The sequence below is a fragment of the Puma concolor genome, chromosome A2 (assembly GCF_028749965.1).
Source record: "Puma concolor isolate L17-30 chromosome A2, mPumCon1.1.hap2, whole genome shotgun sequence".
NCBI lineage: Eukaryota > Metazoa > Chordata > Mammalia > Carnivora > Felidae > Puma > Puma concolor.
Window position 1 is genome coordinate 4,772,821 of NC_141668.1, and position 27,288 is coordinate 4,800,108.

A 27,288-nucleotide genomic window follows, 5' to 3' on the forward strand; every position below is an offset into this window, starting at 1 on the left:
CTTTCCTGCTTTGTCAAAGATTAGATGGCTGTACATTTGTGGGTCCAATTCTGGAGTCTCTGTTCCATTGGTCTATGTGTCTGTTTTCGTGCCAATACCATACTGTCTTGATGATTACAGCTTTGTAGTAGAGGCTAAAGTCTGGGATTGTGATGCCTCCTGCTTTGGTTTTCTTCTTCAAAATTACTTTGGCTATTCGGGGCCTTTTGTGGTTCCATACAAATTTTAGGATTGCTTGTTCTAGCTTCGAGAAGAATGCTGGTGCAATTTTGATTGGGATTGCATTGAATGTGTAGATAGCTTTGGGTAGTATTGACATTTTAACAATATTTATTCTTCCAATCCATGAGCACGGAATGTTTTTCCATTTCTTTGTATCTTCTTCAATTTCCTTCATAAGGTTTCTATAGTTTTCAGCACACAGATCTTTTACACCTTTGGTTAGGTTCACTCCTAGGTATTTTACAATTCGTGGTACTACCGTAAATGAGATCAGTTTCTTTATTTCTCTTTCTGTTGCTTCATTATTGGTATATAAAAATGCAACCGATTTCTGTACATTGATTTTGTACCCTGCAACTTTGCTGAATTCACGTATCAGTTCTAGAAGACTTTTGGTGGAGTCTGTTGGGTTTTCCACGCAGAGTATAATGTCATCTGCGAAAAGTGGAAGTTTGACTTCTTTGCCAATTTTGATGCCTTTTCTTTCATTTTATCGTGTGATTGCTGATGCTAGGATTTCCAAAACTATGGTAAACAACAGTGGTGACAGTGGGCATCCCTATTGTGTTGACTTGTTTTCCTTATTGAAGATTTTGGTATTTTTCAAACTTTCTAAATGCATGTTAAGTTGGAAATCATAATCTCTGCTCATCTACAGAGTGTAAATTTTCTAGACTGAAGTTGTATGCACGACGCAGGCTCGACTTGCTAAATGGCCACGAATCCTAGCTGCACAGCATGCCTCTCACTCAAGGTGACCGCACGATCCATTTATTCAGCTCACTGTGTTGCCTGGGTTTTTCAGGAGCCCTCAGCAATCATAATAATGCCTTACCTGGCCGCACAAATGTTTGTTTCATGATGTCAAATAGAAGTCTCGATTACACAATACCTCTAAAAACAGAAAGGCCCTGTCTTTATGCTAGGAAAGGCCACTGCAGCACATGCCATTGTAACACTGCACGTAACCGGTTAGCCACCTGAAGCCTCAGTCAGAAAGACGGAAATACGGTATGTATTACCAGTAAGTTCCATTAATTAATACCTAATATGGCATTAACAATGACAAAGTTATGGGGCTCCTGGGAGGCTCAGTCGGTTGAACATCCGACTCTGGCTCAGGTCATGATCTCGTGGTTCAGGGTTTGAGCCCCACGTTGGGCTTTGTGCTGACAGCTCAGAGCCTGGAGCCTGCTTCACAGTCTCTGTCTCCCTCTCTCCCTCTGCCCCTCCCCTCTCACACTCTGTGTCTGTCAAAAACGAATGTTTAAAAAAATAATAAAATTGGGGCGCCTGGGTGGCTCAGTCAGTTGAACGTCCGACTTCAGCTCAGGTCACGATCTCGCGGTCCGTGAGTTCGAGCCCCGCGTCGGGCTCTGGGCTGATGGCTCAGAGCCTGGAGCCTGCTTCCGATTTTGTGTCTCCCTCTCTCTCTGCCCCTCCCCCGTTCATGCTCTGTCTCTCTCTGTCTCAAAAATAAATAAACGTTAAAAAAAAAATTAAAAAATAAATAAAAAAATAAAATAAGATAAAATAAAATAAAATAAAATAAAATAAAATAAAATAAAATAAAATAAAATAAAATAAAATAAAAAAATAAATAAAGCATGACAAAAACTCCCATTTCTGTCATGCTAGCAGATTCCGTGCTAGAGACGCTAATCTCATCTTAACTCAGTTTGACAGACATACACTGCCACCTACCCACCATCCTGTGTAACTTTAACCCACGTTCCTGGTTCATTGGGTTTGCTGCAGCACAAAGTAAAATGCTCCCAGGGGAGTCTCCGCCCGGCCACTCACTGCAAGTGAGAAAACTCCGTCAGAAGCTCCTGGGAATGACCCATACACTGTACTCTTGAAAGGCTGGCCCTCTTTAGGGACAAGAGCTTCTGGACTCAGATGGAACCCAGAGACTGCAATCCCAGCAAAGTCTGAACAAGCCTGTTTGTGAAATATGGAAATAAGGGCTGCAGGATGCCCCCCAGTGTCCTCGAGAAAATCCAAGTGCCTCTCTGGGGTTGGCTCTAAACAGCTGCCTGATCTGGGGGACGAAACAACTAATGACAAATGTCTCATAAGAGTGCACATCCTCTCTCCCCCTTGTGAGCCCTCTATTCCCTGTAGGTGCTGTCATCTGGCCTCTGCCCAGCTCCTCCCGGCCTCTTCTCTGAGAGCCCAATGGCCACCTCTCCACCTTCATCGGCATCACCTGACCAGGCTGATAACAGCTGTCTTCCCTTGCCTTCCGCAGTTTTCTTTTTTAAGAGAGAGAGAACGCACATGTGCACGCACAGAGAGAGAGAGACAGAGAAAGAGAGGGAATCCCCAGAAGGCTCCACACTGGCAGCACACAGCCCGACACGGGGCTGGATCCCACCAACCGTGAGATCATGACCTGAGCCGCTCAGGCACCCCCAGAGTTTCCGTTCTTCTTTCTTCAGCTACTCCCTCTACGCTTCTGTGATGGTTAATTTTATGAGTCGGCCCGGCCTGGCTACAGCACTGGTGACTTCATCAGCACTAGCCCAAGTGCCGCTGTGAAGGTATTTCGTCGATGCGGTTAACGTAACGAGCACCCTCGGTGACGTGCATGGGCCTCACTCGCACGGATGAAGACCCGCCTTAAGAGCAAACACTGAGGTTGCTGGAGTGGACGGAAGCCTGTCACTAAGGCTACAGCGTCAACTCTTGCCTGGGTTTCCAGCCTGCTGGCCTGCCCTGTGGATGCCGGACCTGCCGGTCTGAAAGCAGGACGGTTCTTGACAATAAATCTTATAGAGAACTAAAGCAAGATTAGATAGATGATTAGGTAGATATAGATATAGACATACAGGGATAGAGATATAGATACACAGACACAGAGATATAGACATACGGAAATATAGATATATAGAGATATATAAATACAGACATATACATATATAGATGATTAGAAATCTAGAGGTAGAGATATTGAGATATATAGATTACAGATACAGAAATATATAGAGATATAGAGGCATAGTTATAGATATAGAAACATACATATATAGCTATAGATACACAGATATATATAGATATACAAAAATAGATACATAGATATAAATACAGATAGATGTAAACACGTCTAGACACACAGACAGGTATAGACACAGATATAGAGATATATACAGACAGACATACAGGTAGAGACGGAGGGGGGATATCCTGTTGACTGTCCCTCAGGAGACCCTGACTGATGGCCTCACTGGCCCTCCTCCTCTGCCCGCCCCTTACAGCCTGACCTTCCTGTCTCGTCACCGGCACGCTCTCCCTTGGTGACACTGATGATCCCCGAAAATCTCAGGTCTTCTTGATCCTCCACAGCCCATGATCCAAGTCCACGTCACTGGAAGCTGGAACTCGTCTTGTGACCCCTCAGTGGTCTCCCCTTCTCCTGCATTTGCTACCCTGGTAGTGACATCCCCGTCGTCCCAGATGTGCAAGAAACCGGCCTCATCGGAACATCATCAGACACCGTGGAGCCCGTCTCCTCTCTCTCCACCCGCCCGCCCTCTGCCCTGTCTGCCACCGCTTGCTTCCCCAGCCTGGGTGCCGTCCCACCCGGCCCTCAGCCTTTCTGGCCCCATCACTTCTTCAGCACTTCTAAAACCTGAACTGGATTGTGTCTCCCCCCTCGTAAAACCGTCAATGCCCTTAGGGTAAGCTGACTCCACACGAGGCCCCTCCCTCCAGACCCACCACACCACCCTCCAACCCCGCGCTCAGTACCAGCCGCCCGCAGCGCCCCCTCCTGTGGGCCCCGCGCGCGCAGCCCCTACCCTCCAGTGTCAGGTCGAGATGCAGGAGGCCCTCCGGACACACAAATGCCCTGCTGTCCTTCTCCCCTGGCCCCGCGAACAGACTACGTCCACCAGCCGAACATCCTTCCCGCCTGCTGACCAGGACGCCATACCAGCCTTCGGGACACAGAGGGAGTCCCAGCAGCCAGCAGCCACGCGTGGCCGTTTGTGCTTAAATTTTAAGTGAACAAATTCTAGATGCTGTTCCTCGGTCGCACCAGTCACGTTCCAAGGGCTCAGCAGTCACTACAGCCAGTGGCAGCTGCGCTAACGGGCACAGATACAGAACGTGTCCACCACGGCAGAAAAGTGTGCCGAGAACACGGGCTCAGACGCTGCCCACCAGGAGCCTCCCTCGCACCCCGTCGGAGGGAGCGCCCCTTGTGCCCTCACAGCCCACCGCACCCCGCGATGGCGGTCTGCCCATCTGTGTCGCCAGTGGCCTGGCCTTGTGCGGGTGCTGGGTGAACACGCACTCAGCGCGGTCCGGGGGACACCGCCACTGATTTCTCCCCCACTCCGGTCACAGTGAGCTACTCAAAGTCCAGGGGTGGGCGTCGCTGTCTCTCCCGGGTGACACCACAACCGTGCACTTCCGGAGACGTCCGCAGGAGACACCGCTGAGGGTTATGGGGGATACAGGCACAGAGTCAGGGCTGAACCAGCAGAGCTCTGGAAACTTCTCTGCCCACTGCCCTGCCCCAAACACAGCAGCTGCCTTTTCTCTGTTCACATGTCAGACTTGAATCAGGACTTCATCTGAATAAGAGGTCTATTTTGAAAAGGGCTGGGAAAAAAAACAGTATCCTAAAATATGTATTTTTCTCTCTCTCAAATACTAAAGATATTTGAACTGATTCAACATTAAGAACGAATATAATAAATATAATTCATTTACTCTGCAACGTGCCTCCTGATTTAAAAGGCCGTACCATAATTAAAATACGTATACCCAATTCAAACAGTTTGTTACAGAAAAATCATTCCTTGAACCATTTCAAGATGTATTCGCACCTGCCTGACAAACGTAATAAGACTTCTTACCAACTCCCAACCCACCGCTAAGGCATGTTTAACAATATCTTGTCACTAGCCCTGCCTGCCCTCCCTCCTAGATTTGTTTCTGACTGCCTTCAATACCACCTGAGAATCCACCCAAAACAGATTTCTTTTTTTAAGTTTATTTATTTATTTGGGGGGGGGGGGAGAGAGAGTGCGTCAGCGTATGCACCCATGAGTGAGGGAGGGACAGAGAGAGGGAGAGAGAGAGAGAATCCCAGGCCAACTCCACACTATCAGCACAAAGCCCAATACAGGGCTCGAACTCAAACCCCGTGAGATTATGACCTGAGCCGAAGTCAGATGCTTAACCGACTGAGCCACCCAGGTGCCCCGCAAAACGGATTTCTGAACTACGTGCCCTGCTCTCCCACCGCTACCTGTGAAGTGCCCTCCCCCGCCGGCCTCCCCGCTCATCTCCACAGGCCGAACCTCAGACTCTGCTCAACCGCCACCTCTGAAGCCTTTCATGATCCCCTCTCATTAAATGCAATCTGCCCCTTCCCTCAATTACCAGAATTTGCATGACTCACTTGAATGACATTTAGCTTGCAGGGGTTCCATGGGTTCCATTCGAATTGTCTCGGTATTATTTGTGGCTTCTGGAAGCTCTTGAAGACAAGAACCACCTCTCATACACACCCACATCCTCTAACTGAACGACAATGCAGTCCTGCAGTTAGCAGGTACCCAGATACCAGATACACAGAATTCAGACGTAGAAGACATTTAATTGCACTACAAAGCAACTCAAAGTGGCTTTGCCCTCAAGTAAAGCATAAAAGTCACAAAACACTGACTAATCCAGAAGAGAACTAGTTGCTAACAGTGGTTCTCATTTCACTGAGCCTTAGAATCATCTGGGAAGCTTTTACAATCCAGATGCCCAGGCCAATTATATCAGAATCTCCGGACAGAGACCCAGGCATGTGTATGCTGTAACGCTCTGGAGGTGTTGGCGTGGTGGCCAGGGATGAAAACTTGCTTCCAGAAGCACCTGCTCCTTGTCATAACCTGGTCTTTGGGGGAAACCACGGGACTACCAAGACTGGACCCCCACACGCACCCCTCCAGGCTCCCGCCTCCATAACGTAGCAGCTGAACTAAAAAGGGAGGCACGTAAATACCTACCCTTCTACTCTACAGGCCAGAATGAAATAAAAACTTAGATTATGACTACTTTTGTCTAAAAAACTGTTTTGCCTTTTTAAAGATTCTCAATTGTCAAAGCCACCTATCATTCTCATTCTCCCACCATCTCTGCTTTCTTGTCTACTAGCCCAAGCAAGGTGCTAGCTCAATGGCCAGCACGGTCTCAGGCGCTTCCAACAGAGCCCAAAGTAAGCCTCTTCCTGCTCTCCTCCTCCCCAGAAACCACCGGCGGTGACCGAGGCTGGGCCTGGTAAACATCAGTCCTGGCCTGGCCGGTCTAGACGGCCCCGCGAGGAGCGAGCTGGGTGAGGGGAAGACGGCCTCCCCTGAAGCCGAGGGCAGACCCTCAGGGCACCCAGAGTCCTGCTGGGTCTCCAGGGTCCCACAGCCGCCCGCCGTGTGAGGCTGTGGGGTCTGCAGAGACGGTGCACGGCGGCCACGGCTCAGGGGCCCAGCGCCCACACCCCGGAGAGGCAGCGCACCCACACGGCTAATCCTCCAGGGCTCGGCACACACACCACCTCCTTCCCAGTCCTGAGTTCCGCGGTCCGGACCGTGTCTCCTACTTGGGTCTGGGTCTCTCCGTCCTGCTGGAGCCGAGGCAGGTGCAGGGGCCGCGGGAGCCGGCCGGGCGGGGAGGCAGAGGAGCAAGAGAGGAGGGAAGCGCACGCGGCCCCAGACATTGACCCGGCAGCTCCCTGTAGCGAGGCCACCGCGTGCTCCCCTCAAGTTTTCGCAGCGTATCTTCCAACTGAGAGACTTCAGGCAACTTTCGTAAACCTACAAGCCCACACGTGTGCAAGCTTCCCCAACACAGACGCCGGCTGGCGGCTCTCTCCGTGACAAGGCCACGGCCACCCTGACAAGGAGGAGGGGCAGTGGAGGGGGACCAAAAGAACAGGGTGAATCTGAACCACAAAGCCCCAGGAGAGCCCGTCACGGCCCCACAAGGGGTGACAGCGGGGGAAAGCTCAGCAAGCACCGGCCAAGCAGCCCGGAAGTGAAAAGGGCCTGACAGTCAGCTTCCCGAGGGCAGCAGCGGCCACCGGTAAGCAAACACGCAGGCCGGAGGGCCCATCGGGACGCTGTCGGGGCCGGGCTCCGGGCTCTCTCGTGCCTGCAACGGACCCAGCTCCCAGGACACAGCACCTCCAGTCGCTCGCGTCGCCTATGGCTGCTGGGGCAGGACCGAGGAAACGCAACACAGACCGAATGGCCTGAAAAGCCACAAGCGTTCACCGTCTGGCCCTTTGCAGAAAAGTCCCCATGAGGGAGAAGCGCTACGACAGCCAGTGCCTGGCAGGTACCCCCAGGCCTCTACACGGAGCTTCAATGCCCATCGAGCCCCGTGTTCTAGAAACAAGTTCCTTTCACGGTGGCCGTGGCAGAGGCACTGGTGCCCACAGACCCTCCATCGCCCAGCCCACCCCCAGTGCCTGGCGGTACAGCTGGCCGCGTCACAGTGCTGCCCGTGGCCTGCCATCCCCCACCGGACGTGTCCCCTGAGCAGACATAGGTATCAGGGTTAAGTTTTCCGGTAACATATTCTAGTCCACCCTGATATCTTACAAAGGGACACAGGGGTGCGGTCCCATCTGTGTCCCTCTTTTCCCCACAGGGCACGGAGCCTCCCCCTCTCAACCCTAACCGAATCCTAAGCCAACTGCGAGGCCGTGATGACACTGCAGAGGCCACGGAAAAACTCGTGTGGCTGATAGAACGCGAGACGCACTCGGCACAGATGCGACAACCACGGCCGACTAAACCCTTCCCAAGACCGCAGGGGAGAAACGACAAGCCCAAAGGTGACGTGGTCAGGGACGCAATTTCTCTTTGGAGGATCATCCTGCATCACGGGATGAAACACGCGTGAGTTTTCCAAGATGTGGGACACGGCCTGCACTCCAAACCCACCTGCACCACTCAGCAGCTCGGTGACCTCACGTGCCCCCAACTGCTCTCAGAGCTCAGTCTTCTGATCTGTAAAGGGGGATATCATCGTCCTCCAGGGATGTGTGTGAGGAGGGAAAGACCAACAGCCTGCGCGTGACGGGCCCCACCGGACACAGCAGGGCTGCCTGGAGCCAGCAGCCGCCTCAGGTCCGTCTGCGGAATGGGGAGAGAAACCGCAGCCGCCCCAGGCCACGGCTGTGAGGAACATGCTTAACCCAGTTCTCAATGCGTATCAGCGCTCAACGAAGGAGTCGTGGCTACTTATTAAATGATCATTTAAAGTCTGCAAATAACACGATTTCTTCAAGAGAAACCTGTTCGGAGATGGAGACGCCCCAGGCTGTTTCTGAACAAGGTAAGGGGCACCTGGAGAACAAATTAACCAAAAAAAGGAAATCTGAGATTTCCTATCATTTAAAAAATTACATTGAGAAGCTCAATCACTTTCTCCAACTTCCCGAGTACAGTGCTGACAGAAATCTAAGATTTTAAAACTATGTTGGGAGGGGCGCCCGGGTGGCTCGGTCTGTTAAGTGTCTGACTTCGGCTCAGGTCCTGACCTCACGGTTTGTGGGTTTGAGCCCCGTGTTGGGCTCTGTACTGACAGCTCAGAGCCTGGAGCCTGTTTCGGATTCTGTGTCTCCCTCTCTCTCTGCCCCTAACCCACTCGCATTCTGTCTCTGTCTCTCTCAAAAATAAATAAACATCAATAAAAAAAATTTTATTTTAAAACAAATGTTGGAAAACGCAAGTAACTGGGCTAACGCCCTGCGTTTGTCCCGCTGCCGGTCCTGACCCTCCCCGGGCCGCACTGCACCCTCCACATCCCATCACCGGCCCGCCCCTCGACACCGGGCTCTGTGCTCACCTCCTCCAGCCTGCGGCCCAGCGAGTGGGGGTGTGCACGGCCACCAGCACCAAGGGATGTTCTCCCCATGGCCCTCACCCACCAGGATGCCCCTGAAGCGATGAAACTAGCCAGTACCTCCTCTCACTCTGTGTTCCCAGGCCCGACCGGCCCGCAGCTACTGGTGACAGCAGAAGGACACTCAATTTAGGAGACAAAACGTAAGCAGGGACTTGCATGTGTAGCTACTGTGATGGCTACAGGAATGTCACCTGGAAGCATCCAGAAAGCATCGGAAGTGGAGGCTAGATCCCCCTAGTGGCGAGGAGGCAAAGTGCCGGGAGCTGAGCCACCTCTGCAGACTCTCTCGTTTCCCAGCCCCCAAAACCTGTTTTCCCTCCTCCACTTTGGAAGTGATATCCTCTCCCACGTCTAATCCTCCTTCGCTCCGATGACTCTGTTATTAGCCACTTAAAACTTCCACGCCTGGAAGTGGCATCCCAGTGCAATTACTGGTCAGAAGGGAAGGACCAGGCATCCTACAAGGGAAGAGACAAGAGGCCAACCCCTTCAGGTGACCCCGGGCAGGTTAGCGTGGTAAAAGGAAAGACCATCTCATCTTTTCTGTCACCCCTGCCCAACCTCATCAGTTCAAGTCACAGAGGTTAAGGAACCTGTCCTGGGACAAGACACACAAAGCAGGACCAAAGAAAGCCTGAGACCGATTTGCTCCAGTTCGCCCAGGTACCTCCTTCTCCCACGTCTGGGGCTCAGTCCACACACTCTCCAAAGGCCATTTCTTCTTCGAGAATCCTCTCAATCCACCGAATGTGAACTAAACTGTGCAGAGAAAAATCTCGCCCCGTAACTGCCGCACGAGTTGCATTCCCGTTACGGTGCAATGAAGACTAAACAGTGGACACCTGCTCCTCACTTTCACGGACGAGAAGACACAGCTAGTGTGGGGGGAGAGTAACAAGTGGGAAGAACGCCGCGTGCTATTTCAACAATAAAAAGATGAAGCCTCAACACTGCCATCTGTCTTGTTTCCCTTTTCTTGCACACTTTACTGGAGGAGAGAGATATAAAGAATATGCAACAAATAAAAATAGAATTATAACTTGTTTTTACCCATAAAAGTTGTCTATACAGTGAATTTTTCCAAATAATAAAGATAACATCTGTTGGGCCACCTTGGTGGCTCAGTTGATTATGCGTCCGACTTTGGCTCAGGTCCTGATCTCACGGTTCATGAATTTGAGCCCCATGTCGTGCTCCGTGCTGATAGCACAGAGCCTGCTTGGGATTCTCTCTCTCTGCCCCTCCTCCACTGTGTGCTCTCTCAAAATAAATAAACTTAAAAAAATTTGTTAACCATAAAATTTCAAATAATTTTAAACACAAAAAGTAGAAAGTAAAATCCATTCCTCACCCCCAATATTGTGGAATCATTCAAATCCTTTTCTCATATGCAACTAAGAACTCCATTTTTACATAAAATGACATAATACTATATGTAAATTTTATAACTTGCTTTCTCACTAAACAATACACACTGTTGACATCTTTTCATTTGAACTGACATTGATTTACCTCACTCTCTTCAAAGACTGCAGATGAAATAAAATTTAGCAATGAGCCCCCTCAACTGAGCCTGATTCCCTCCTCTCTCGCATGCAGTACTGAGCCTGATTTCTTCCTCTCTTGTGTGCAGTACTGAGCCTGATTCCCTCCTCTCACGTGCAGTGCTGAGCCTGATTCCCTCCTCTCTCGCGTGAAGTACTGGAGTCTGAGGAAGGCGGGATAAAGTGTGAGGCAGACAGCCGATGGGGTGACACACTCAGGCAGACGCTAACTGACACTGAAGGCCACCTGACCACCACCTAATGCTCCCAGCACATGGCTGTCAGCCATATTTCTTTACCCTGTAATCACATGGGCTAGCTTTTTCTCATTTCAAGTTTCAAAACTCCTTATAAAACAGAACTTTGGAGAAAATATTACATGGGCATTTTCTCTTTGTTTCGTCTCAGGCTCTACCTTCTCCCAACAACACCTCATTTGACACCAAACTAAATATGCATGAAACAAGACGAGTGGAATTCACAAAAAGCATGAGGGGAAGTATCACTTTTATCTTCCCATCAGTACATGTGGTTAAGACTGTCCAACTTAGGGGCGCCTGGGTGGCACAGTCGGTTAAGCGTCCGACTTCAGCCAGGTCACGATCTCGCGGTCCGGGAGTTCGAGCCCCGCGTCAGGCTCTGGGCTGATGGCTCAGAGCCTGGAGCCTGTTTCCGATCCTGTGTCTCCCTCTCTCTCTCTGCCCCTCCCCCGTTCATGCTCTGTCTCTCTCTGTCCCAAAAATAAATAAACATTGAAAAAAAAAAAATTAAAAAAAAAAAAAAAAAGACTGTCCAACTTAACACAGCTTGCCAGATAGGAAGATACAAGAATATTCACATTAAATATTTCTGGTTAATGAGACTATTTCCAGACATTTAGGTCATCCCCACTCCTCTAAGAAAAATATTTTACTGCCACAGTGGCCTTGAACAAAGCCTATCGAACAAGAGTGAAATGGGGATGTGTGCTGAAACGAGGTCAAAGCACCTTACCCAAGCGGCTTATACCTTATACAGCGGGCGGCGCACGTCGATGGGGCAATTCTGTATTACTTCATCAACGACATCCGAGATGGACTCCATAAAGTCTGGGTTGGCAAACTAAATTTCATACAAATGTAAAAGAAACATTATACATTTCTGTCAATAGGACAAAAGAAAAACTCTTCTCAAAAAGTAACTTTAACAAATACAGAATTCACCATTCCTTTAAAAACTTCACTTTGGAATGTTCAAATGTGTCAAATGAATCCCATGTGACTGTGTGTAGTGATGATGACATATGTCCCCTTAAGAGATGAGACGTGTGATGGGGCGCCTGGGTGACGCAGTCGGTTGAGCATCCGACTTCAGCTCGGGTCATGAGCTCACGGTCTGTGAGTTCGAGACCCACGTCGGGGTCTGTGCCGACAGCTCAGAGCCTGGAGCCTGTTTCGGATTCTCCGTGTCTCCCTCTCTCTCTGACCCTCCCCCGTACATGGTCTGTCTCTCTCTGTCTCAAAAATAAATAAACATTAAAAAAAAAAAAAAAAAAAAGAGATGAGACACGTGGGTTTAGTGAGGGAAAGTGATCAGGCTGACAAAGAGACCAGCTTTGCATTAGGAGCACACGCATGATTGTGTGGGATATGGAACAAGGGACACGGTGAGTACATAGTAACACTTACGAATATTCATAGTATGAAAAAATCAGCCAAGATATAACAAAAAAAAAAAAAAAAAGAGGACAGTCAACGAAAGATCACTGCAGCGGGCTAGAAGATGGGGGGAGGGGTACATCTGTGATGATGGTGGCTTTAAAATGACACAATTGACACGGTAACAAGCAAGCTCAGTGAACAGCCTTAGATTTAATTCTACAACTTACATAAGGTGAAGTATAAATAAGTCGGTTACATTGCATTTTAAGCATATTTTAGGATCAATGAAAGCCCAAATGTACAACAGTCTCAGGGACCCAGGTGCTCAGCGGCTCACCCGACACTGTCACCTTTATGGCTGTTGTAAGTTGGTGTCGTCAAAGGCAGGAGGGAATGAGCACGATGTGACTAGATTGTAGGAACTCGTATGTGTGTGACATCCCCCTACACGACAGTCATATACACAACTAAAAACAGGCAGCAGTTTGTAACATAGGGAACATAAGCTGAATTAGGCAGAAAAACAGACCAAAATATGAGTAAAATGCCTTTCATTTAAACCTTAAAATGCTGCCTCATAATCACTGCTCCCGCAAAACTAATAATTCTTTGTGACTAACAGTTAAACTGATGACGTGTGTAATTCTCAAGCACTACATAACGGTGGACAAGGCCAGCCCTCGGGCAGAAGCTTAACCCACCCTGCAGGATGGACTGTCCTGGGCTAAACCCCGGGATTAGGAAGGATGGTCACGAAAGAGGGAAAGGCCACGTGTCACCCCACTTTTAAAAAGAGGCAACTTTCACTTGGTCCCTGAGAGAAACTAGTTTCCGCAGCAGTGTGAGCTCGCTTTGAATTCCATCACCTTCTCTGCTCTCCCCAACCGCCTGCAGGCCAATCGGTCACCGGCTTTTCGACCACGAGATCTGTGCGGAGGCAGAGGGCAGCAGCCATGCAGACGGGGCGGCCCCCACGCACACGACGTGTCAGTCCTGCCACGCACGCCTCACTTGTGCACTCTCCGGGAGCAAACCTCTTACCTCTGGGTGAAAGAAAATTTCAGGCCCCAGGAATCTTTCGTAGCCAACGTCTATAACGAACTTCTTCTGGTTGATCGCATTAATGCCCGTGTACTGCTTGATCCACTTCCGGGGATCCACGTCATACTTGGCAAATTCCTTGACTATGTCCGGGCAAATGTAACAGTATTTCTCCTGGAGACACGAGCACAAAGACGTCACGAGGCATTAGCCGCGCAGTCTCGTCCCTCCAGCAAACGCCCAGTGAGCCCAAGCACTGAACACAGCAGGACGCCAGTGTGGACGTGCCGTCGGGCCTCACGCTCGGTCACCTTTCACCGCAGACACGACTACGCTCTTATGTCGGACGTGTAAATCCGCTCTCTTTGCAACTCAGCTATGAACCAGTCTCACTCCGACAGATTTTGTTGCCGTTCTGTCTGGAACCACGTCTACACGTGTCTACTATGCTCCCTGTCTCCCGTCTCCTCCTCCCTTACGCCTCTGAGGCCCCCACATGGCTCTGGCCCGGGCGCTCCTGCCGTCGGCCTCTGGACCAGCAGGCCCGCGCCGAGTGCAGGAGACTGATCCTGACGCCTGCCATGATCGATCTGTTGGTCATTGACCTGCCGTGCAGTCGGACACGGCCCAGTCGCGGGCCCCGGGATGAGTATTTCCCGCGTGCCGAGGCGTGCAGGATGTGCAAGGGATCCCTGGCCGCCAGAGCACATGCGCTGGCTGAGCGCCGCACAGTTCGCCACGACCACAACAAAGAGATCAATGACACAGTATGTTGTGTGGTGGCAGGTGCCACCGAAAAAAAGGCAGACGCGGATAGGGGGACGGGGGTCCTATGCGCCGCCGCAAGAGAGAACCGCGAGCGGCCTTCACCCGGCATCGGCAGCCAACCGGAGATGCGCACAGCAGTCGTCCCCTCAGCATCTGATAAGGTCGAACCGCCGGGTCGACCATCGGTCCTCGGAGCTAACCTCAGCACACCAGCAGGTGGCACTTGGGTACCAGCTGCCGAAAGGAAGCTTTCTGTGGGCAAGAGCCAAGTGGGCGCTGCGTCAGGCACGCAGCAGGCGCTCATCACGGATTCCGGAAGGACCTGTGCAGGTGTTTCCATGACATTAAGATCAAAGTTTCTCAGAATCCCTGAAGCGTATTCTAATGCCATCCTTGATCTACCCTAGCGGAATTTTAAGACGGACGGCAAGATCTGCTACACATCCCTGTTCCCTGATGACAGAGGGAGGGGGAGTCAGGCAACACGACTTTAAATCCACCGGGCTGCGGACAGCGACACCGAGGTGTCCTCAGAGCCTGGTCCGTTTCTCGCGGCATCTGCCCTGGCTTAACCGATGGCGTGAAATGCCTCCTAAAGCTGGGCGGAGTGCAGCAGTCTTCACCTTAAATTCTGGACCCAGGCTGCAAGGACGATGTGTGCCACGATCTATGCAGCCTCAGGCCTGCTCATGGCCACGGGAGATGGCCACAGTAGCACCACGACACTGGGGCACCTCTCAACCAGGATCTCTTGGGGTACCTCTCAACCAGGATCTTTCCAGGATCTCTTCCTCTACAGAAGCAGAGAGGAGGCAACAGGCAGCAGGTAACCCACACGCAGGGCCAGCACGGCTCATCTGGAGGGTCAGGGAGGAGTCTCCTACTCCGGCCCTCACAGCTGAGCAGGACATCATCATAACCTGAATGGCCCGCTCCAATCTCAGGGTCTGGACCCCACGTAGCCTGTGAGTAAAGCAAACACCACCACAAGGACCGAGAAGGCACCAGTCACCACACTCAATAATCTTTACGAGAAATGGAACACTCACACTCCCCAGAGGGACCCCTAAGTGTCAGGGACAAGAAGTTCGATTCTGATTCACATTAGCAACAGACTTGGGATGGCGAGGAAGCATGAATCAAATATCCAAATTTCCTTCATTGAAGACAGGCAGGGAAAGAGGGAAAGCCTTGGAAAATACTTTAGCCTAAAAAAGAGTCTTGTGAGACTTGTCAATTCTGCCCCCAGGTCTGCCCAGAGCTGTCCTGTTCTGGCACCAAGAGCACCGAATCCCGGACGCTCCAGGCCCAGGGGCACCGGGCAGCTGGCCATCCCACCGGCAGGAGCCCAACCTCTACAAGCACACCCTGTCCCAGAAATACCCCTGGTCCCGCCCGGAGAGACGTGCCAATCTGCAGTCATGTCTGACGTTTCCTCCACCAGCCTGTTACCTGCTATTAGATGGGAGGGTGGGGTTTAGGCTCGTTCCCCTCAAACGCCTCTGTGGCTCAGAAAGTGTGTGTCCCGTGAGGAAGGAGATGCTCAAGGTCACACATCCCACCTCACAACCTTGCTCCTCTCCAAAAACAAACCCTTCCCTCTTAATCCATGTAATAACTATCCTTGCATCACTGAAATCTCTTGCATTTGACTCAAACAATAATTTGTCCTGATTCTGAAACGTAATAAGGGAAGTTCCTTCTAAAAGGATCTTCGTTTAGAAGGAACACAGACGAACCGAAGGGTTGAGCCCAGCGGACACCTTAAGTGAGGACCGATGAGCCATGTTTCTTCCAATCTTTAAAACCCCCCGTAACTTCTCCAGCGTGGTAACTAGAGGCCAGAAAATACAGATGGGTTTTAACGATTCTGGACCCTAGAAAGGCCTCAGTCTCCACGGTTATTCTCAGGGCAAGGAACCTCGCACGGCAGTACCCGGCAGGAGTCCGAGCCCTGGCTGGCTTCGCAGACTTCCTAACACCGCTGTGGCTGCTGTTTGCTGCTCATTCCGGACGTGAAGCACATGCAGTTAATTGAGGGTTCCATCTAATTAGGCTCCAATTAAATGATGCTGTACTACGTGCGCCTGTGCTCAATACCCGTTATCAAGCTGTTCTCATTTACAGTTGGAGCTTCCACAGCATTTATGCTCAGAGGAAAAGGCTAAGCTTTGAGGCTTTCTGCCCCGCAACTCAAGTGGTAAACAGAACGAGAGACCCACGTCCTCGGGGAGAGGAAGGAAAGCAGGAGCAGGGGGATGGTAGCAAGGGGAAGGGTCAAAACACCATTTCTCCCCCTCCCATTCCCCCCCACCCCCCTCCGCCCAAACCAGCCCATTTCCCATCTGTTTTTACCTTGATGGCTTTTGCGGTCTCCAATGACTGCTCGGGAGGGATTCCCACCTCCCTCTCCCTTAGCAGCTGCTGAATGAAATAGGTGATATCTCTACCTGCAATCGGGATGTGTTTGATGCAGCTTCCAATTACATAACCTTCTGCCTAAGGAAGAAAAGAGGCAGAAGGACCAGAATGAGTAACTCCAGTAGGGCAGAGCTCCCCGGACCCCGTGTCCCACCCCCTCGCGGCACACCAAGCATTTACTGAGTCCCCACTGTGCACAAAGCCCAAGACTGGAGGTCTTTTACAGTGACTGCATGCACAGTTCCATGAATATAACCTGCTTGTGTAAGCAAGCAAAATGATGACTGTGTCAGGAATGTGAAAGGAAAAGCCGGTTCATTTCCAATAAGTCATGCTGTCTGAAGAGGGAACTGTTTTGTGTTCGTCTAACAAAAAGGAAAAAGTTTTACCTACAAACTATTAAACCAACTATAAACCTACTTATATTTAAGAGTCAACAATTTAAATACAGGGGACTCAGACAACCTGCATTCAAATCCTGGTTCCACATTTGTCAGCTGGGTCACCACGGACCAGTCGGTCACCACGTTTCAGCCCCACAGTATGGGGTGAACAAGACCCCACGGGGGTTTACAATAGAGACTTGAGGAAGGCAAGCACATAGCACTGTTTCTGGCATGTACTCAGGACTCAGTAAATAACCCCATTTATTGCACGAAGAGCTATACTCGCTGGGAGTAATTCTGGCGAGTTACCCCCCAGCCTGTGCATTTGGAGGCCAGTGCTGGTCAGGACAGGGACCCCTCTCACTCAGCTGCTTTCCCAGCAGGTGAAGCCTGCCCACCCGTGCCCAGAGAGCAACTGTGGCCGTGCCCAGAGCTCACACGCCCACAGCGTGCAGCGTGGCCCAGGTCCCTCGCCAGCCTTCCCGGGACACACGCGCCCCGCTCACTCTCTGGGGGCTGGCGGCCAGAGGGGATGGCTTCCCGCCATGGTCCCTGCAGGAAAAGAGGAGCGTCTGCGCCACATGCCCGTGTGAGATGGGGTGGAGGGGACAGTCCACCTCGTCTACAGTTGATCAGGGCTAGTGGTTACCAGCACTGCACAGTCAGCACTAAGCTGTAAGGGCACGTGACTGAGTTCCTCGCGTGGTTTTTCTCATGTACCTGAACTCTAGAAGAAAGAAAAGATTTGGCCCCTCCACAGAGTCCAAGCTATTTATAAAATATCTTAGTATGGAAATAAAAGTCATGTATAAATTAAAGATCAGTCTAAACTCATAAGAATACTAGCTGACACAAACCACTCATAATTATCATATTGCATGCCTCACTCGTAACGTTTTCTACCAGAAAGTCAACCAGTATTAAGTATCAGCTCCATCGTAGCATTAAAGACTTTAAAAAATAAAAAATAAAAAAAACCTAGACGTCCAACAACAGGAAAGTCAATGAATGAATTATCCCAAACCCACGTGATGGGCTACTAGGCAATTATTAACTATTTCTTCACAGAATATTTAAACACAAGAAAAAATACTAGGCAGAGATCAACATGTAAAACGTAAGTTTAGAATCTTATGATACAGTTAGAATACAGAACCAGACATAAAATATTCCAGTTTTGCTTAAAACATACATATGTGTGCACCTAAGCAAAAGAACGTGGAAAGCTCTCCAGACAAAAAGCATAATGCAGTTCTCTGGGCATGTTTCTGGGTCATGTTATTTTCTTCTCCACATTTCTGTTAGTTTAGTACAACTCGTACAACAAATGGAATTTTTATAATCAGAAAAAAAAAGGATAAAAAGACAGGAAAAAACTTCTACGACCACTTTCTCTGTGGGCCTGCACTCGGCATGAAATGTTTCCTCCTCTTCTCCTCACCTGAGACACGCGCCAGGCCAGGCCACAAGGTCCTCTGCCGTCTCTCCCCGGGGCTCAGTCTGTACTCAAGGTCAAGGGCATAACCTCAGGGAGAAGCCGGCGCTGGAACCTGCCAGTCAGCGTCACACACCAGGCCTCCTCGGGGACCCACAAGAGGAGTGAGTGTGCGGAGACCGGCCCAAGGGTGCAACCCGCACCGGACCTGCAGGGACCAGCTGCCCCGGCCCCAGCCCCCCTACCCCGACCCGCAGGGGCCCGAGGAGACAGCACGGGGCAGATCCGGCTTTGCTGCTTCCTGACTGCAGGTGTCTCCTGAAGCCTGAACTAGGAATCACTTCTCTAACGTTTTGAAAATTAAAACCAACAAGTGACATCACAGAGCATTCTGCAAGTCAGAATGTGCCTTCTCTGCTGCTCACTCCTGAATACATTTGAAGACAGGCAGTCATTCCTCTAAAGCATGAGCCGCTCAGAGGAATACAACCCTGTCACGGAACAGCGATAACCCCTCCGGTGGCCAGGCACCACGCCTACAGTCTGGAATCCAAGATGACGTCTGTCCCAGCAGCCCCTCACGTGGGCCAGGAAAACCTCCCTGGTGATGCAAACGCCTGGAGAAGCAAGCGGAGGCCACGGGACCAGACCACGGCTGTCGTCCCCACTGCAGGACCTTGCCACTCACAAGTGCTCACAAGGACCAGCTCACAAGTGCTGACACCACGGCCCAGGGGCGCTGTCCTTTCTCATCTACCGGGTGTAAAAGCTCTTGCTACCTTTCCTAAACACAGCCGTGACTTTTAAAGTGGTGTTTTAATTACAGAAAGCGTGTCTTCTTTCATTTCTTCCCTTACCTCGAAATCAGGTAAGGCCTACAGAGAGTGAAGCACTGAACATCCTGCTTACCACTGGGATGGCATGAGTGACCCCGTCCCCGCTGTCGATGACGATCCCCGTTAGCGTGCGTTCGCCAACTTGCCGAGACGTCCAAGATGCAGCCAAGGCCAGCACCGCCTGGATAAGAGATGCGGAATCGTCAGCACACAGGAATGTTTCTCAAGTTGCTTGCCGTCAGGCCTATCAATACGCTCTTTCTTACTTAGTCCACGTAACTCTCCACCTCCCCTGTCCGCCACCCTCCCCGAACATCCAAATTCCAAATTGAACTTAAGGATTGAGTATGAGGTATTGAACACACTTAAACTGAATGAGCCAAGTTTCCAATAAAATAAATCAAATCTGTACAAAGGAAAGCCCATGAGAAAGGAACTTTATAAAGGAGTAAGAAGATTTTCATCTCTAAGCCACTAGTTCCCAATGGGCTGCAGTAAGGGATCACTTGTGGAGTTTATAAAAATTTTTTTAACGTTTATTTATTTTTGACAGAGAGAGAGAGCGAGAGAGAGCGCGCATGAGCAGGGGAGGGGCAGAGAGGGAGACACAGAATCCGAAGCAGGCTCCAGGCTCTGAGCCGTCAGCACAGAGCCCGACGCAGGGCTCGAACTCATGAACTGTGAGATCATGACCTGAGCCGAAGTCGGATGCGCAACCGACTGAGCCACCCAGGCGCCCCACTTGTGGAGTTTATAAAAGAAGAAAACACCGGTTACCAAGCCTCACACCCGGGAACTCTCAGCTGGCAGGACCAGGGCAGTGGCTCTCAACCAGGGGCAATGTCGCCCCCAGAGAATGAATCTCTGGCAACGTTGAGAACCACTTGGGGTTGTCACTCAGGGAAGGAGAGACAGGTGGTGGTGCTGCTTCTAGTGGGTAGAGGCCACAAAGGCTGCCAAACATCCTGCAACACACAGGGCGGCCCCCACCACAGAGAACGGCCCGTTCCAAAGCTCCGGGGCTGAAAACCTTGGTCTGAGATGAAGCCTGAGAATCTTATATAAAATGCCCTCCAGGCAGCCTTGATGCACTTGGCTGTGGTTCAGGGTTTTCTAAAAAGTCTCCCTAATCCATGCAACGTAAATAACCTATGAGAAGAGCAGATTTCTGGTTGAATAGATGTGGAAATGTTGGGATGAACAGACCTCTTCAACGCAGGCATTCTCAGGGCCTTTACTCTGCTACCCACTGTAAGTCACCACATGCAGGCTACAGCACACAGGATCTCCCAAATTATTCTCCTATGCAACTCCTCTTCCTTTTCCTTAAAAATAAGGGACCAGGTATCATGCAGAAAACATTTTGGGAAACACCTATCTCAATATTCCCCCAAATTTCAGCCAAGTTCTTTATACAGGATCACAGACAAACAACTACCAAAACCAACAAAACTCCCCACACCGTGAACAAGAAGTTTCAAGAGAAGTTCTGGAAGTTTGTGGAAACAGAGGAGCCCAGATCCATAGGGGTGACCCTCTAAAGGTGTTTGTTTTCTTTTTTAACAGACTCCATAGTATCTTTCCTCTACTATGATCAAAAGGGAGAAAGGCCAAAAAGAGAACCATATCTGTATCTCAATCTTGTCACCCAAAGAAAACACATTAGATTGTAAGGCATGTAAAAAGAGCCAGATACGTTCCAGATCAACAGTGTACATATAAAAACATAAATCATGGAACACGTTCTTTACAGTGTCTGAATGGGGTGGGGGGGTTGTGTTCAGGGAGTGGGAAAATGAGAACACACAGCACACTCCTACAGCAGAGAGCCTTTGGATTCACCATTTCCTCCACGGTTACGCAGCTAAGGTCTGTTGGGAATTATAAAAATAACTTTGCCCTTACCTGAACTGCAATGTAGAGTCCTGGCACGTTAAATGATTCAAACATAATTTCTGCAAGATATTCTCTATTTTCTGGTGTATTCAGTGGAGGCTCTGTCTGTAGGAAAACATTTGCTATATTTAGTGATCACCCAAATTTCCTGTAATTACATCAGAACCATAAAAAAATTAACCTAAAAGCATGTTAATTAGGATGCTGTATAACTCCCTAATTTTACAGATAGAGTACATTTACAGCGATTAATTAAAGAAATCTGGCTGTGAGTTGTAAAAGCTTTAAGATGGCAAAGACTTGGGGAGCCTAGGTGGCTCAGTTGGTTGAACATCCGACTTTGGCTCAGGTCATGATCTCACAGTCCGTGAGTTCGAGCCCCGCGTCGGGCTCTGTGCTCACAGCTCGGAGCCTAGAGCCTGCTTGGGATTCTGTGTCTCCCCCTCTCTCTGCCCCTCCCCCACTCATGCTCTGTCTCTCTCTGTCTCAGAAATAAATAAAAACATTTAAAATTAAAAAAAAAAAAGATGGCAAAGACTTCTCAAAACATTTCTGTTCTTATTACCACCACCCCCAAAACAGGAACAAGTTACAGCAAATAAGATTCTTTCTTCAATAACGTAACACCTGAAACTGAACGGGTCTGCCGCAAGTTAGTTGCCAAGGGCAGTAAAAACTCAAGCGAAGACTCTGAAAGAGGACAGCAGCGACTTTGGACCCCAGGCGAAGTACAGAGCTCTCCCCAGGAGAACAGAAGCAGGGAGCCCTTGTTTGAAACAAGAGTATCGGTCTGAGCAGATGAGCCGAGGAGCCGCCCAAGCCCCACCTGCCGCCAGAGCACAGGACACAAGGTCAGAAGCAGCATCTCTGCCATCAGCCGCGAGGGAGAAAAATCCAGGGGAGAAGAAGCGGCTTCCCCCAGACACTGCCCTGCCCCCACCCCCAGCCCACGCTCACACAGGTCCAGGAAGAACACCCTCCATTCAAAAGACGAGGGAAAAGTGCACAGAAACCAGCCAGAGACCATATAAAAATACTAAGAGAAGAACAAGAGGAGAGGGGAGAGAGAACAGGAAAACACATGCCCAGAAAAATAGAAAAACAAACGCAGATACAAATCAAGACCAAAATCATCTCAAAAAACTCAAATGTCTATTTTAAAATCATCACCATTATCAAATTGGAAGATTAGAGAAAGATAAAAAGAATAAATAAACCTGCTCTTGGTCATTCAGCAATATGTTGTGAACATTTTTCCATGCCAATAAATATGGTCATACATCACATATTTAAAGCTGCAAAAAGAAAAAAAAAAGAATAAATAAAAATTCTCTGGGCCTTTCGGCAAAAAAAGAGCCCACAATACCCTTTGTTATAGACTGAACTGTGTCCCCAAAATTCGTATGTTGAAGCCCAACCCCCAAAGTCACCGCCTTTGGAGATGGGGCCTCCGGGAGGTAATTCAGGTGCAGTAGCATAGGACTGGGCCCTAATTCAACAGCACTAATGTCTCTGTAAGAAAAGGAACCGACACCTGAGAGCTCTCCCTGTCTCTCCACATGTGACCACAGAGGAAAGGCCATGCGAGGACACAGTGAGAAGGGGCCACCTACAAGCCAGGAAGAGGGCCCTCACCAGAAACACGCCTTACCCCACCGGGATCTTGGACTTGAAGCCTCCAGAACTGTGAGAACACAGAGGCCCGTGGTTGAAGACGCCCAGCCTGTGGTCTTTCGTTACAGCACTTGGTGCAGACCTCGTTACCTTTCCAGTGGGAAAAGTTCAGCCAGCCCCAGCCATCAACATAGCTCCATTTAACACTGGGACACGCAGGGACACCTGGGCCTTACAGTCTTCCAGGCAGGAAGGTGTGGCCCAAGAATTCTACATCTGGTCACACTGCCAGTCGAGCATGTTGCGAAAACAAAATTTCTTTAACATACAAGAACGCAGAGAAGCCCTTTGTGGATGAACTCTATTAGAAGGTAACGTTCAGCCAAAGCCTTACAGTGAGCACTTAATCCTTTCACGACGCAGCACCGAAGATTGCTCTTTTCTGGGATTTATAGAACAGAATGTAAATGTCATAAATTAAAACAGCAGAAATAACATCAAGCTGAAAGGTATAAAGGAAAAGGAGAGAATACAAAGACAATGATATCCTCTTACCATGGACTCAAATACATTGCTTTAAACTGATCAGGTATTAGAGGCATTAGTACATACAATGTTATGAATGCTGACATCAGAACAAGTTCAGTAACAATCAATCAAAAGCAAAAGGCAAAAGAAAGGAAAAGGAAGTAAGAAAATGTGGAAATGTACCAACTTGCTCACTAATCACAGCAGGAAATAGTCAATCACCTCCAAACAAACACAGAGTAAATATATGCAATTAGTTGTATTAAATTATGTTTTAAGAAATACCAAATTAGAAAGAATACACACTCACTACAAAGCAAAGAGAAAACTAAGCCTGAGATTTAAAAAATTAACACATAAATAAAACACATTAAAACCAGAAAGCATAACATAGTGCAAAATAGCTCACCGAAGAGCAAACGTGCCTGTCCCGTAGCAACATACTAGACCAGCATAGTCCAAAGGAAAGTTCTGAAGTCCCAGCGGTTGGGTTAGATCCCAGCCTTTGACTCTACTGTGGATGGAAAGTGATTTTCTCTCTCTGGGAAATGAGTGCTGACCTCACAGAGGTGGAAAGATGGACGGAGTGGAAGTGCTTACAGTAGCAGCACCTAGCACGCGGAATGTGCTTGATGAGAGTGAATTATTACAACTAAAATCTTCAGCAAACACAAGTGAGAAACTCACTTACTAAAAAAAAAAAAAAAAAAATGTCTCTCAGCGAAAACCATGAAACAAAATAAAATTACATTGTGGAGAGACAAGAGACCCATCTAGAGCAAGATGCTCCAGACAGGTCAAATGTCAGCACTGTCTGTATCAGAAGAGGAGAAACCACCTAAATGCCATCATGAAGGACACGATTAAGTGAATGACGCCATATCCATAAAGGAGAGCACCTGCCCCAATGACAAAGAATGAGATCCATATGTGCTGCCATGAAACCATCACGACAAACTGTTACATGAAAAGGGAAAGGGGTCTCCAGAACCTCTACATTCTGTTTTTTGTTTCAATATTTATTTTTGAGAGACAGAGAAAGACAGAGTGCAAGCAGGGGAGGGGCAGAGAGAAAAGTAGACACAGAATCCAAAGCAGGCTCCAAGCTCCGAGCCATCAGCACAGAGCCCGATGTGGCGCTCGAAATCACGAACCGTGAAATCATGACCTGAGCTGAAGTCAGATGCTTAACCGACTGAGCCACCCAGATGCCCCCACCATCTACGTTCTTAAATATTCCTCTGTGTCAGTAACTTCTAACAAAAACTTTTTAGCAAACGAAGAATTGTTCCAGGGGCAATGACCAGAGCTCTGACAACAATATGAACACAGTTAACCCTGCTGAACTATGTGTTTAAAATAACAACTAGGAGGGTAAATTTCATATTACATTTTGATCACAACATTTTTATTTTCTTTAATATAATAAAAAGAAAACAAGGTGGGTATTTTGATGCCACTTACACAAAAGTTTATGTATAATCCACATGTCTGCACACAATTACCTCTGGAAAGATACACCATTAACTGGTTAAGAACTGATAAAGGTGGTTTCCTCTCCCTCCCCCTTAGAAGGTCTGGGAACCGGAACAGAGGTGAGAAGGAAACACACTTAGCCCTGGAAGCCCTTCGGCACCTTCTGAATCCTGTGCTGTCTGTGTATATTACCTCGTCAAACACACAAACAATCTAGCTATCAACCAGCTGCAAGCTTTGGTTTAAACTCTTGGGCAGCAACTGACGCAAAGCTCAAACAGGGCCACGAGAAAGTTTTAATCACCACAATCAGAATCAATATATTCCCTGGATGGGAGAGACAGCAAGCAATCTTAAAACACAGGAGAAAAATAATGAAGTCATACACAAAAGCAGATCATAAATAAGGGATCTAAAAGTCACTCAACAACATATTACATATTTTAAAGTCCCTACCTCAAAGGGTTGAGGTTAAATTTGCTAATACCTGCAAAGCGCCCAGCCTATAGTTAATGCTATAAATGTGGCTGATTACCGTTAAAGACTTCTTCTGGTTAAAGCACACAAACAAGGCCTGCAGATGCCAACAGGATTGGCCACAATCTCTCTCTCTCAGAGAACCTATCAATCCGATCAACCTGAAAAATGGGCCTAATAAGCACCCACCTCAAGGTTGTTGGCAGAATTAAAGAAATATAGGTAAACACTCGGGGAGGGTGGGGGGAGCCTGGGCACAGAGCAAGTAATTATCAATACATGCACTGCAAAGCAGCAGAAATCACATACGTTAACTAAAGGGAGCTATAGTTCTCTCTCACCTTGAACGGGAACCCACGTACTTGAATAATAACTTAAATTTATAAAAACAAATAATAATAAAGTATTTACGCTGCATAGAAGTGGGTCGGCATCAAGAGAGAAAGGTGTAGAGGGTCTGGAAAGCACGAGCATAGTCGGGCAGTGTTTGGTCCGGAGCAAACACCAAGCCTATAGGAAGACATCACCAACAGGAATTACTGTAATCCCAGGGCGCCTGGGTGGCTCAGTCGGTGAAGTGTCCAACTTCGGCTCAGGTCACAATCTCGTGGTTCTCTTGAGTTCAAGCCCTCCGTCGGGCTCGCTGCTGTCGGCACAGAGCCCACTTCAGATCTTCTGTCCCCCTCTCTCATCTGCCCCTTCCCAGCTTGTGCTCTCTCTCTCTCTCTCAAAAATAAATAAATCTTACAGAAAAAAAATTACAGTAACCCTGGCTCCCTGGACTTTTCTGGAGTTTAAGTTCAGTGTCAAATATGTTCCAAATAAACCCTAAATGGATGAAGATTAAGTATAAACATCAAATGGAAAGAGAGTCACTACATAAAAATTTCAAGCTATAGATGTTCAAAAAACAGGCAAAAAAAAACCAACAGAAAAAACAACATGTGCTGCTGACAAAAGTCTCCTCCCAATTACGTGAAAGAGATCACTATATAGACAGAATGCAGTACGTGTATAAAACACGGTCTCCTCAGCCCCAAGAAGGAAGGACGCTCTGACAGCTGCCACACCATGCTGAGTGAAGGAAGCCGGTCACAAAAGGACAAATACTGGGTGATTCCACGTGTACGAGGTCCCGGGAAGGGTCAGATTCACACACACAGAAAGTGGCAGAGGGGGGTGCCAGGGGCCAGGGGAGGGGCTGGGGGTTAAGTGTTTAACGGGGACAGAGCTTCAGTTCTGGAGACGATGGGGTTCGCGGCTGCACAACAAGGTGAATGTACTTACTGTTAATGCCACCAAACTGTACATTCAAAAATGGTTACAATGATAAATTCTATCAGAAAAAAATTCTAATTCAGAAAAAAGTTCATAGAAATCCCAGCAATAGGGGGACAAAACAGAGGAGACTCATAAATATGGAGAACAAACAGAGGGTTACCAGAGGGGGTGTGGGAGGGGGGAATGGGCTAAATGGGGGAGGGGCATTAAGGAATCTACTCCTGAAATCATTGTTGCACTACACGCTAATTTGGATGTAAATTTTAAAAAAATTAAAAATAAAAATAAAAAACCACAAGATTCTTCAGTGGCTTCTCAAGACCACCTGATAAGTTCAATAAAGGAGTCTATTTGGGCAAAAAAGAAAAGGAAGGAAGGAAGGAAGGAAGGAAGGAAGGAAGGAAGGAAGGAAAGAAGGAAGGAAGGAATCCCAGCAAAAATACAAGCAATAAAACACTGATATCCACAAGAGCACGGGACATGAACAGGAAATTCACAACAGGAAAGAAAACTAAGACACGTGTGAAAAAATGTTTAAGGTCAAAGTTGTCAAGAAACGCAAATAAAAACAAGGTGATTTTTTATTCCATCAACTAATCAAAAAGGGCCTCAACGAATGCTGACGGGAGTCCACACGGTGGCGTCTGTACAACTGCGGACAGAGCACGAACAAGGGGCTAAAGGTTCAGAAGGCGAGTCATACTTCTGCACCCCAAAATCAAACGCTGCTAGTTCTTTTTATAGGGTTTACTTATTTTGAGGGGGGAGACGCAGAGAGAGAGGGAGAGAGAATCCGAAGCAGGGTCC

The 27,288-nt window shown here is 48.7% G+C and overlaps 1 protein-coding gene across 8 annotated transcripts in view; it reads right to left on the minus strand.

Moving 5' to 3' along the window:
- The window catches only part of ACTR3B (actin related protein 3B), a 90,868-nt gene that overhangs the window by 22,481 nt on the left and 41,099 nt on the right, over positions 1–27,288 (minus strand). For 7 of the 8 annotated variants that reach the window (XM_086685619.1, XM_086685642.1, XM_086685612.1 and 4 more), the window contains 5 exons: positions 21,115–21,210; positions 19,283–19,390; positions 16,487–16,630; positions 13,364–13,537; positions 11,691–11,783 (listed from right to left, as the gene is read on the minus strand). In XM_086685619.1, the coding sequence (XP_086541745.1) occupies positions 11,691–11,783; positions 13,364–13,537; positions 16,487–16,630; positions 19,283–19,390; positions 21,115–21,210 (615 nt within the window). Of the gene's footprint in view, positions 1–11,690; positions 11,784–13,363; positions 13,538–16,486; positions 16,631–19,282; positions 19,391–21,114; positions 21,211–22,322; positions 22,385–27,288 lie in introns of those variants that run through there. The other variant, XM_086685634.1, reaches the window with a different exon arrangement.